This window comes from Leptonychotes weddellii, chromosome X (genome assembly GCF_054177405.1).
Source record: "Leptonychotes weddellii isolate Sample4059 chromosome X, ASM5417740v2, whole genome shotgun sequence".
NCBI classification, from domain to species: Eukaryota; Metazoa; Chordata; class Mammalia; order Carnivora; family Phocidae; genus Leptonychotes; species Leptonychotes weddellii.
This window is the reverse complement of record NC_138385.1, coordinates 56471509-56484531: the sequence shown is the minus strand read 5'-3', so window position 1 is coordinate 56484531 and position 13023 is coordinate 56471509. Positions and strand designations below refer to the sequence as shown.

The window sequence follows — 13023 nt, the reverse complement described above, 5'->3', positions numbered from 1 at the left end:
CTGGGCTCAAACATGCTTCCTCATACCCCTTCAAGGTGCTCAAATTCCAAAAGATTCAGATAGAACCCCAAACAATTCTAAGGTGGACAAGAATAGTATTAGTTAATGAAGGAGGGAAGTTGATAATGGAATTCAGGAAGAGTGCTTTCTTTACTATATGTTGGCTAATTGAACATAATAATAAAAAAAAAATTTTTAAATAAGTTTTTATTATTTAAATTCCAGTTAGTTAATATATGGTATAATATTAGTTTCAGGTGTACAATATAGTGATTCAATACTTCGGGACATCACCTGGTGCTCCTCACAGCAAGTGCACTCCCTAATCCCCATCACCTATTTAACCCATCCCCCCACCCACCTTCCCTCTGGTAACCATCAGTTTGTTCTCTATGGTTAAGAGTTTGTTTATTGGTTTGCCTCTCTCTTCTTCCTCCTTTGCTCATTTGTTTCACTTTTAATCCACATATGAGTGAAATCATATGGCATTTGTCTTTCTCTGACTGACTTATTTCACTTAGCATAATACTCTCTAGTTCTGTCCATGTCATTGCAAATGGCAAGATTTCATTTTCATTGGAAGAGTGCCTTTTGAGAGGAACACCATCACATAAAGCTTTAGGGAGGAGGGGGCATTTGAGCTGAGCCTTGAAGAATAGGGAGAATTTGAACATTTTTTAATAAAGAAAAACAGTCTGTACAGAAGGAATTGCATAAGCAAAGACACTTTTTAGTAGAAAGAGTATTGATCTAGGAGGCAACAGACCTGAGTTTGAACCTCAGTTCTGTCATTCACTTCCTTAAAGAATACCTTCCCCTCTCAGGCCCTCAGTTTTCTCATAGGTAAAATGATAATATTGGTTAGTTAACTTTTAAAGGTCCTCCATGTGCTTCCATCCTGATACAGTTTTTCAAACGTCAGGTAAACCAGTTTGCCTCAGTATAGAATAGGTGAAAGAGAATAATACAAGGATAATTGGGTCCATGATATGAATAGTATTAAATGCCAGGCCTGGGAGCCTGAGCAGAGAAAGAAAATAGAATCCAAGCCCCAGTCCTAAGCCCTGAGGTTGTACATTTAGACTGGTTCCAATTTAAATACATAAACTTTGAAGTTAGGATGGCTTAGGATGGGAACCTAACTATACTCCTCATTAGTGGTTCATTTAAATAGCCATGGCACCTCTCTGAGCCTCAGTTTCTTCATCTCTAAAGTGGGAATAATACTAATAAATAGCTCATTGAGCTGTTGTGAAAATTAAATGAGATCATTTGTAAAAAGTGTCTTTACAGGTATGTTACTTTCCCTGTCCCTAAATCCCTTTTACCAGTGCCAGGCTTTAATTAGTCTTTGCTGACCAATTACTTCTGTTCCTTCTCCTCCTTCTTCTCCAGAGCAGGCTTCAAAATATATCCAGAATCTAACCACTTTCCTCCATCCCCAATGCCATTCACCTGGATTATTGCAATAACCTTTTAATTAATCAATCCACTTACAGTCTATTCTTAATCCAACTGCTAGAGTGATCCCTTCAAAACTTAAATAATGTCACTCCTCTGCTCAAAACCCTACAATGTCTCCCTACCTCACTTAGAACAAAAACTAGAATCTTTACAACGACATTCTCCCCTTTAGCTTTTGGACCGCATCTATTCTTTAGCCACGCAGTTTTGCTTTGTTTACTGTTTCTCTAGTAGAAGACAGACATTCTCTCATTCTCTTTTCATGTGTTCCCTCTGTCTGGATCTTCTCCTTATAGCTCATACCAGTACCTCTTCTATATTTTATTTAATGTCATTTCAAGGTGAGGTCTTCCCAAACCACCACATTTAATATTGCAACCCCCGCCCCCAGCATTCTGTATCCTCCTTCCTGCTTTCTTTTTTTCACAGCATTGATCATTACCATCTGACAAACCATAAAATGTAATTTCTTATTAGTGTCTCTCCCCACTAGGATATAAGCTTAATAAGGTCAGGGGTTTTGTCTGTTCACTATTGATATCTCAATGCATAGAACAGCACCTAGAAGTCAATAAATATTTGTTGAGTGAATTAATGAATACAGTGGTTGCATACTGTGTACCATGCACTAAGTTAAGCAATTTGCATATATTATCTCAGTAAAGTCTGCCTTGTAATGTAGACACTGTTAGGATCTCTATCTTACTCAGGAAACATCCCTGAAACTCCCGGAGGCGAAGTGATATTCCCAAAGCCAAAGAGAGATCAGTTAATAGGGGTGCCAGTTTGGATTGAACTTTATAGAGGAGCACATTCCCTGAGTAGGAGCACAGCCTAGATTAAAGATTGTGGTAGGTTTGGGGAGGGGGGCTGGGAAAGAACACTGGGATACAGATTGGTTTTGTGGTCAGAAGTTTATCTGATATCTTGAACCAAAATCTTGTGTTCATTTGGTATCTGCTGGCAAGCCAATCCTTTTTCAATAATTGGAGCTTTACAAAGGAAATTTCCTCAAGTGTGAAAGAAAGTTGGAAGTTGTGGCTGCCCTGGATTTGAGACTGCAGGAATTTGACCCCTTGGGGCACTGGCTTTGAGGCAGAAGTCATACCTGGTAGAAAGACACCTGAGACTAGTGAACTGACATGAAAAGAAGAAAGCCCATTACCCACATGGTTCTTCTCCCTTTCCTTCTTTTTTCTTTGTAACCTACTCTCTTCATCTTTCTTTAATTTGTGCATGTTTCTGAAACATCCAATTAATCCAGCCTGTTGTCCCCTGGAATGTAACCTTAGGAAGGCAGAGCAAATATGTTTGTCTCTTTTTCACTGCTGTATGTATTCCCAGTGCCTACAGCAGTGCCTAGCACTCAGTGGACACACAATATATACTTGTGAAATGAATCTGTTCTTAGAAACAAAGCCCTCCTTCTGGGGGAGGGAGCGGGTCAGAGAAGGGAAAGCTCTTTTCAGTGGTATCCTGGGCCAGTTCCAGTGGAGTACCCCTGCAGGGGAATGTGGGAAGAGGGAATACCACAGATGCAGGCTGGGCTGAGCAAGGGAAGTTCAGCAGAAAGAGGAGGCCCCAGGGTAAGGACTGAATCCCAAAGAGCAGGACTTCGCCCTGCTTCTGCCTGTCTTCATCTCACTTTGGAGGGAACCGGTCAGAAACCCCTGGAGGAACTTCTGCCTCCAAAAGCACAAACTAGTGCTATGGAGACCAGATGGACAAAAGTGAGAAAGATGAGACAGAAAGGCCTGGGAGCTCTGGGAGAGGGAGCTCAGAGTGAACAAGTCCCTGTGAAAGTGAAATGGCCCTTCATTTGAATGCAAATGCTATGTAAAAGCCTGAAGCCCCTTGACGTCAGCCTAGCCATTGGTGGCCCATCTATACCGGGCTACCAGTCACCTGGAAACCTGACGGGTAGAAAACGCGGATGGAGTAGTCTGAGAGGCACAGGAGGGCGTGCAGCACAGCTGCCGACTGACCTATTGATTCCCTGCTGCTTCTCAAAGTCGGGCTGGGGCCTTACAAGAACTTGAGAATGGCTTAGGGAGCTCCTTCCTCATACCCAAGCCACTATGTACAGAAGCTGCCTTTTGGAAAAAGAAGCAGGCATGTACGTGGGCACTCTCAGGAGCCCCGCGGGAGGCAGCACCGCCGGGACTAGCGGCACTGGGAGTGGTGGGAGTCCCCTGCCAGCCTCCAACTTCACTGCGGCCCCTGCCTATGCGCACTACATGGGGTATCCCCATATGCCCAGCATGGATCCTCACGGGCCGTCGCTGGGGGTATGGAGTTCACCGTATAGTCCCCCTCGAGAAGACTGGACTGTGTACCCCGGGCCATCCAGTACAATGGGCACAGTACCCATGAACGACATGACCTCGAGCCCTTCCACTTTTGGCTCTCAGGAATACAGCAACTTGGGCCCTGCGGGCGGGGGAAGCAGCAATGGCAGCCTGCCAGCCCCAGCCAGCGGGTCACTGTTCCCCATAGACCCCGACGCCCCGGATGCCACTTCTCCCAACAGAAGCCGCCACAGCCCTTATGCGTGGATGCGCAAGACAGTGCAGGTGACCGGTGAGTAATTGATCCCAATGCCCTCACACTTCTCCTTCCTTTGCTTGGCTTCTACTTCTGTTGGCCTGTCTGCTGCCCTCCTACTTCTCAGGACTTTCCAGGGACAGTTTAGCTGAGGACTACTGCGGGGCTGAGTGCCCAGGATCCCCTCCCATTAGTGACCTCCCTTGCATGTGCCTCTGCTCAAAGCCAGAAGGGTGCAGTGCTTGGAACCAAACCGATCCTGGGAGTGTTTTTCATCATTTCCTGATGTGTCAAGGGAGCGAGCTGGTGGACAATGGACACATTGAGCCACAAGGATCAGGATCCAACAGTGTAGTGGCCCAGATGGGAAAACAGATGCACAGGAAAGGTCAATGGGTGAATGAGGCAAGAGGATAGCCACCAACCCAATGCTATCACTTCTACTTGCCATTTCCATTTAAAACCCTTCCCCTTCTGGGCAGGTCTGCTCTCCTGAAATGCTGGTGATACTCAACTTTGGTTTCATGGTGCTTGGTTGGCAATGGACCCTCCAGTTAAGCCACGAAAGCCCCAATGGCAAAATAGCCTCGTCGCCTGGCCTCTCAAGGAAGCTGCAGCTTCCTTCACCCAAGGTGGCAGAGGCAAGCTGGACTCAAACCCATTGCCTTCTTCCAAACTCCTTTCTGCCAATGGAAGCGTTGAGTCAGGTGAGAAGACAACAGCACACTGCCGGGACATCATAAGCTACTCAACTCTAACATCCCTAGGGCATGCGGGAATAACAGCCCCAGCACTAATAGGTGGTTAAAGACTTCATAACTGTCCAGGAAGGCTTCTGGGGACACAGGGGTTGGATGTAGGTCTGTAATGGAGTGCAGGAAGGCCCAGAGATTCCAGCCTAATGCTGACCCATGCTGGTACCAGCAAGGCAGTGGGTGGCTGCTGGGAGCCCAAGGCAGGGGAAATGGGCACTCTGCTTTAATCTTGGATGGGGGGAGGCAGGAGATGTTTGTTTTCAGCTGTAGTTGTTCTTTTATCACATTTTTATTATTCCAACCTATCGCTCTATGTCATTAGAGAAATTGGTAAAATTTGACTCTATCATTTTTATCCCTCTGAGGAGGAAATGAATTTCAATAGCATTTGTCCATAATGATTATGCTTTAGTTCACAGTTCTGCACTTTTTCTCCCCTTTAAAAAGCAAAGGCAGGAGAGTGGGAAGGGAACAACGTTTACCATTAGGAGGACTCTTAGCTAGAAAGAGGCAGTTCCGGTTGATTGGGACATTACTAGGATAGCAATCCCAAATTAAGAATAGAGCTTAAACACTTGGCTTTAAAGTGTTTGGAAGTAAATCTTCATTTTTAAAATATGGGTGAGCCTGCTGGTTGTAGAATAAAAAATTAGGTGAAGGTGGGGCACTCCTGGGGCTGTTATTACATCTAATCTTAGGGTTGTAATTAACATCCATTTACTAAACCCTAAGATCAGCAAAAGACACAAAAGTCAAAAAGTAGCTGCTCCCAGTCCAAGATTATGTTTTGAAACACATTAGAAGAGGAAAGTCATTAGTATGTTTGGAAGAGAGAACAATGGGGGGGAAGGACAAAAGAAATGATCTTGAGTCTTGAATTTTTTGTTTATGAGAGACAATATGACAGGTTTCTCTGCTTAAAAGTCTCCCATTTGCATTTGCTTTTATGAGCTCAGGTCTCCCTCTTGGGTAATGCTGGTGCCAGGAGAAGTTTAGAAAGGGACTCCTTAGTTTGTGATATCTTCATCACAAACCTTTAAACCTGGCTGTACAATGCCACCTTCACAAGGTTTTCTTCTCCAAATTCTACTAAGAAATTTAAAATTGAATTATTTTGGAACCCCTCTGACTCTTGGAGCTTATCTTGTAGATGAGGCTTTATTAGAGTCTATCTTTATTTCATTTTAATGTCTTATAAATTAAAATTATCTTTTTGCTATATGCTTGTAGCCCAAGGTACAGATTTAGCAGCAGTTCAAGAATATAATGAAAAGTATGGACACTCTCTCCAGAAAAATGCACAAAAGGATACATACTTGCACCCACATGCATGTGCGTATACACACATATGCCCACACATACACACACACATCATTTTTAAAATAATTTTGGGAGATGCATGGATCCACTGAAGCCCTTCTATGGATCTCAGGTTATGAATTACACACAAAAAAATTAAGCTGATCACTTCAGTGGACCACTCTAAACCAAAATGCACCTATTTGTATGTTTAGTACATAGTGTTAAACAAATATTTGTTAAATGAATGAATGAATCAGATCCTCCTGAATTTTCTACTTCACTCTGTAATATCGTGGGACAACATTTGGCTTATGGCTGAGAAGATAATTAGATGAACTGCAAAATGGAAGTAACCCTTCTCTGATTAAGGTAATCAAAAGTCTTCCCATTACTGAAGACTATTTTAAATAACCTTAAGCTAAAGAAAGAAGAATACACATATTAGGGAACAATCAGAAACATTTCATAATGACTATTATCACATTTGATTTTCTAAGGAAAGGGGACTGACAGAGTAAATGTCTGTCCCCTAGGTGATTTGATTAAAAAGAAAGATATTTTTATTTACACTTTGTTCTCTAAGTGGTCTGTTCCAATACACATCTCATTTTAAAGATTACATGAAGAGGAACCTACAGAAAGGTTCTGTGAAAAGTTTAGTATTTTCATATTTTAAACATTGTTAGTGCATTACAGCTAGGAATTATTTTTTCATTTTTTTCTATTACCCAGAGTTGTAGTCTCAAATGAGTTTTGGCAAGGTGATAATCTAAGTAGAGCTGGAGAAAGGCTTTTTTGTTAGAAGTGGGAAAGAGGGGGAGAGAAGGAAGTAACTGAGTAATTCTGATTAAGCCACTGGACAAAACACTGGGGAAGTTATACTTAAAATGTTTTACTCAATTAATACACTTCAGAAAATAAGCTGCTTACTAATTCTTGAAGCTTATCATTGTGCTCCTTGGTTTCGACCATTTCGTTGGACAATTTTTTAAATGAATTTGGATGCAATTTTTAACTAAAAGCAGCAAAGGGTTATCTTAAGATAGAAAGTCATTGTACAGGGTCAATTGCACTGTTTTCCCTATAGAAGGAAACTGGTTTTCATCCTCTTTGCTTTGGTTTGGTATGAGAATATGGATATTATGCTCTACTAGAAGATGTCCAAATCCCCATTCAGTCCAATTTCATCATTTAAGGGGCAGAGGCAATGAGACAGGAGAAGAGAGTTCAGGAGGAGGGACACAGGAGGAATTCATTTCTCTTTGCAAAATGTGCAGTCAGTATTTCCCCTGAGCTACATCTTCTTGAGGTTTGAGGTCTTATCTGTCAGATTGAGGCAACAGACTCTTTTTAACACTTCATATGGCTTTGATATGCAGCCTGGCTCTTCCTCATCCCTCCTTTCTTCAGGGGTTATATTGCCGGAAAGGGTGAGGATTTTCATGGCAAATAAAGTGGTCTTAACTTTATTGTCCTTAGAAGAAACTGCAAGAGGGGAATTTATGACCAATGGGGGTGGGGAAGGACTGCAACCTTCCAGAGTTCTTGAAGTCTGGTTATATTTACTGATTATCAAAGAGCAGAAAACACAGAAATGCACAAGTTGAATTTTAACTTCTGCCTCAAGTTAGAATTTAAATACTCAGCTACTTTGGGATTAGAAAGGGTTTTAGGAAACATCTCTTCAAAAATATATTTTGATCGTAAGATATGAGGTTCTGGAAATAAATTAAACCTCAAAGTTTTCATTGTGATCTCAAATATACATTCTGCCTTTGTAACTAACCAAATGCCAGACCCCTGGTTTCCTGGGTTTCTGTTTGGATTTTAAAAACCAGCTCAAAGTCTGGGCCTTCCAGGTAGGTTAATTGACTAGGACTCATCATTTTCAATTTTCAAGGAGAAAAGTTTTGTTTAGTTTATTAGTCCATGAGTTATTCAGCCATTAAGTTTAATACTAAAACATATCTCTCATCCAGAATTTGTTTCTATGTTCATGTCCCTTTTTTTCTTTCCTGGAGATGAAAGAGTGTCTGACATCTGTTTAGGGCTTGTAAATTCCAAACCAACTGGCTGGTGTTCCTGAATGTAAAGAGGGTTCAGGATGGGATCTGATGCTATGTAGCTCCTTTGTTAGGCCTGTGCTGCATCTTAACACCTCAATGGGGTTTAGAGAACCACTTTAAAGAAACCTTTGTCCTACAGATCGCTCCCCAAAACCTCACATCAAAAACAACCAGGGAAGATCAGAAGCAGTTTGCCAAATGCCATAGAGCAAAAGAGGAAGATCCTGGAGGGAGTTAGAAAAATTGAAAAGAAAGGGAAGCTTCCTAATCACCTTTGGAAAATTTGAAAGGAGGAATAAAACTCTATTTGAGGAAGGACATGAGAAATTAGTTAAATGCTGTAACACAAAGCAAATGTTTGTATATCTTTTCAAAGAATACTAGAATATGCATTTTATTCTGCTTAAGTCAACACCTCCTCCTTCCCCCATTGATTAGCCACTTGGGAATAATAGTTGATTTAAGACCCTCACACACACAAAAAAATTTTCTAGTAGATAATAGGGGCTATCCTAGAACAGAATCTAAGTGACAATAAATGTTTTCTTTTTAAATTATTATCCAAACAAAACTCTCTCTAGAATATATATATATATATAACTAGGAATGTATGTAACTAATAATGTCAGGATCACAGAATAGTTTGCCACACTTGGGCCATTCTTATACTTCCCAGCATATTTAAACTGGGAATAATATTTAGCATACTGGACTGGGAGTCAGAGGTATGTGTTTGGGTCCTGGCACTTCAGCTCACTAGCACAAAACCACTTAACTACACTGAGCTTCAGGTTTCTTATTGGCAAAATGGGGATAAGACATATTCTGCATAATTCAAAAGTGTAGGTGAGGGGTTCAATAGGAAATGGTATGAATGAACTGCATAAAATGTAAAGGGAAGTGTACGTATGCCATATGTTGCTACTACTGCCAATGCTGTTTCTATATGTGAGTGGGAAGGGAAGGGAATGAAAATCATGGATTAAGTGTTTGCTTTAAAAAATAAAATATTCTCCCTCTCCCACTCCCCCTGCTTATGTTCCTGCTCTCGCTATCTCTCTCTCTGTCAAATAAATAAATAAAATCTTTAAAAAAAAAATAAAAGAAAGGAGGGTGCCTGGGTGGCTCAGTCGTTAAGCATCTGCCTTCAGCTCAGGCCATGATCCCAGGGTCCTGGGATTGAGCACCCCCCATCAGGGTCCCTGCTTGGCAGGAAGCTTGCTTCTCCCTCTCCCACTCCCCCTGCTTGTGTTCCTGCTCTCGCTATCTCTCTGTCAAATAAATGAATAAAATCTTTAAAAAAATAAAAATAAAAAATAAAAAAAATACTTTGGTGTAAGTAGGTCAATGATGGTGTGATAGGTTTTATATATATATATATATATGTGTGTATATATGTACACATATATATGTGTATAAAACAGCTACAGATGACAAAGAATTTAATGGAAAAGTGGATATATGACATATTTGGTTCAAAAAATGTACCTGTTTCATATTTGAAAGTAATAGATAAGGATGGGAACAGTAGTTGTGATTCCTTCAACCAAAACAATCTCCAAAGAAGTAAAATATGATTAAATATATTGCTTTCTCCCCTAACAGGGAAAACCAGGACAAAAGAAAAGTATCGTGTGGTTTACACAGATCATCAAAGACTGGAGCTAGAGAAGGAATTCCACTGCAATAGATACATCACCATTCGGAGAAAATCAGAACTGGCAGTCAACCTGGGTCTTTCTGAAAGACAGGTACACTGGAAGTACAACCAACATGTCTTAAATAGTTATTTCAATAGGCTGAGGTTTTAGGGAAGTCTGTAAGCAAGAGTGAAAGCAAAACAGAAGACCAAGACATTTTCCAAGCTCTCTTAAAGCCCACATTCATCCTACTGGACCTCCTGGTTTAGTCTCATTGGTCAGTGGGTTTATTAATAATTGAATGTGGTAGGCAGTGTGCAGATGGAGAAGCAAAGGGTTGGGACATAGGAGGTGAAGAATTAAAACTCCCATAGAACTAATCAGTCAAGTCAAAACCTTGATTGACTCCCCAAGTAGTCACAACCAATGTATGAAGTGGCAATTTGGCAATCATGGCTATTATCTGGTTCACATCAGTCAAACTATAATAGTAACTGAATGCCAATGCTGCTACCTGAACTAAGTTTTTCTATTATTCAGGGTTGGAAATTTAATTTTCTATGGTCTGTATAATTCTACGATGCCTGCCTCAAATTTAACATACTGTAGGTACTCAATAAAGCATGATAAGGATCAATGGTTTCCATTTACCTAAACTTTGACATTACACAACTACCTGATGTTTTTTCACTTAAGTCTAGAAGTAATCCTGGAATCATAGAATGCTAGAATTGGAAAGTCCATTAGTGTGTTACCTATCCCAAGCAGCTTGCACTTTATCCAGGTATGAAGGCACATTGGTATCACAGCAAGAGATACAGTATTTCATCACCCTTGTTCACCCAGTTCTGTGTTTCATTAAACTTATTATTGGAAGTTACTTTTAATGACAGATAGTAATCATCTTTGTTATTTAAATCCCTCCCTTTTTATCACCACACCTCAGCATCTGCCATTCTATCATTTATTTCTACCTGTGCAACAGAGGTGTTGGATAAGGTGTCATATAAAGAGCACTGCATTTAGAATCAGTAGCCCTGGATTTTATCTCCAAGTTTCATCTCAAGCAAGATACTTTCCTTCTCTCAGTCTCAGGTTTTTTTTTTTTTTTTAACCTGTTAAATAGGTATACTTCACAAGGTCATTGGGAGGCTCAAATGAAGTGATACACATGATAGGGCTTTGTAAATGCTAAAATCCTTGTACAGTATCAGCAATGACTATGAAAACTGCATTCAGTATGATGCCCCATTAAATCTAAAGCATTTTTTGTTTCAGGTGAAAATCTGGTTTCAGAATCGCAGAGCCAAGGAAAGAAAGATGATCAAAAAGAAAATCTCCCAGTTTGAGAACAGTGGAGGCTCAGTACAAAGTGATTCTGGCTCCATCAGCCCTGGGGAACTACCTAACGCTTTTTCCACCACCTCATCTGCTGTTCATAGATTTCAGCCTATTGAGATACAGCAGGTCATAGTCTCTGAATGAAAGAAAAGGCAAAGAGAAATGGAAAGTCCCCCATCCTTTAGCATTGTCTTCTTGGTCTCTAAGATATCAGCAGGCGAGTTAGGACAGGATGTAATTTCTCATAAGGCAGTATTCAGAACAAGTGGATGTGCAATTGTTGAAGATAATTGAGAGGTCGCTTACTGTTAGAAACCATCCTCAGAAACCTCCTGTCATGTGCTATGCTATATGGCAGTCACTTAGGAACTTGGTGGTAAGCTATATGATTAAAAGCTACAATCACAGGCCTTTGCAACTCTATTCACAATTTCAGAAACTTACTTGTGAACAAATTGTAAAAAACAGTTCAGGAAGGAGGCACATTTGTGTATGTGTACTTGTGTTTGTTATTTGATGTTGGGTGTGTTCTTTTATGCTGTCTTGGTGGGGGGAGGTAAGCAGAAATTTATCCATCTGTAGCTACTTTTGCAAGTGATTAATTCAAAAGCTAACGGCATTTTCATAACAAGACAAATGTTTAAAAATCAGCAGGAGATGATTCTGAATCCATTATCACTGATTAATAAAAATAATAAATAGAAAGACTATTTTTGCTCATCAATCAATCATTTTCTGGCATCAATTACCTCATCTCAGAACTTCCAACCTATAGTGTCGATTTCAAATCTTGCCAAAATAATGAAGTCAGACTAGAACAATACAGCCCAGCTTGGTTGAGTCAGTAAAAAGGCAGCTCTCCAACACGCAGAACAAACTCTAATCCCCTTTCTGTCTTTTAACTCTAGTGCTACAGTTCAGTGGCAGTCAGAGTTAACATAAGCACTCTCCTTGCTGTTACCATAAACCTGTTCAATTTTACTTACATTATGTCATGTCAATGCAGTGTGGCCCAACGAGATGCAGTTTACAGGTTCCAAACACACAACTTGGGTTGCAGTGAGTAGAGTTGCCTGGAGTTTTTGGTGTTGGTCCAGTATACTGTTTGCATGTCAAAGTGGCCAAAGGCCGGACTTTGATTCATTTTAAATTAAGATGGTTTAAAAGAAAGTTTTATTAAAGTGGGAAAGTAATCAAAGCACAACTTTATTTTCCCTTTCAAGATACACTTTCAAAATTCTTAAGAAATTAGATTCTTGAGCATAACTACCTGTGTTTGGGTTAAGAATAAGAAATTTATCTCAGAAAGTGGGCTTCTTTTCTATGGTTGCTCCTGGGGGTATGTCATTTAGTCTTGAAGAGATTTAAGGAAAAAACCCTTCTATCTTGATCCAGGCTCTTGGAGTTATATTCTGCCTTTCCTGCATGCATCTTTACAAAACTTTTATGAGGAAGGTATCGATTGCCCCATTATGCTGATAGAGAAATGGAGATATAAGCAATCATTCATTTTCCAAACATATGCAGCAAGGCAATCATGGATGCTGATGAGAATTCTGAGTTACATAAAAATGATCTTTTGTAGTCTCTAGTGATGGATTCAAACTCAGAGCCCCTTCCTATTCATTTGGTATCAGATTATGTCACTGAAGTTGCATACAGCTCTCTCAGTGCCCACCAGCAGATAATTATGACCTAGAAATGCAGACTTAACCCTTTGTTTTTCAGCTCACCTACCCCCCCATCAGTGAATTTGGGGCTTCTACCAATAATCTTAATAATGCCTTACATGTGTGTAATATTTTATATTTTTCAATGTACTTTCACACTTGTATATTACCTGGCTTAATACCCTTATCCCTTACAAGATAGGCAAGAGTTGTTATTTCCCACTTTGTAGTTTAAGAAACT

At 40.3% G+C, this 13023-nt stretch overlaps 2 protein-coding genes across 2 annotated transcripts in view; one reads left to right on the top strand and one right to left on the bottom strand.

The window, feature by feature from the left end:
• Window positions 1–13023, bottom strand: part of NAP1L2 (nucleosome assembly protein 1 like 2) — a 133201-nt gene that overhangs the window by 62506 nt on the left and 57672 nt on the right. The window lies entirely within an intron of this gene.
• Window positions 3543–11256, top strand: CDX4 (caudal type homeobox 4). Its single transcript, XM_006733691.1, has 3 exons — window positions 3543–4044; window positions 9737–9882; window positions 11050–11256. The coding sequence occupies exons 1-3, from the start codon at window positions 3543–3545 to the stop codon at window positions 11254–11256; spliced, it is 855 nt and encodes a 284-aa protein (XP_006733754.1).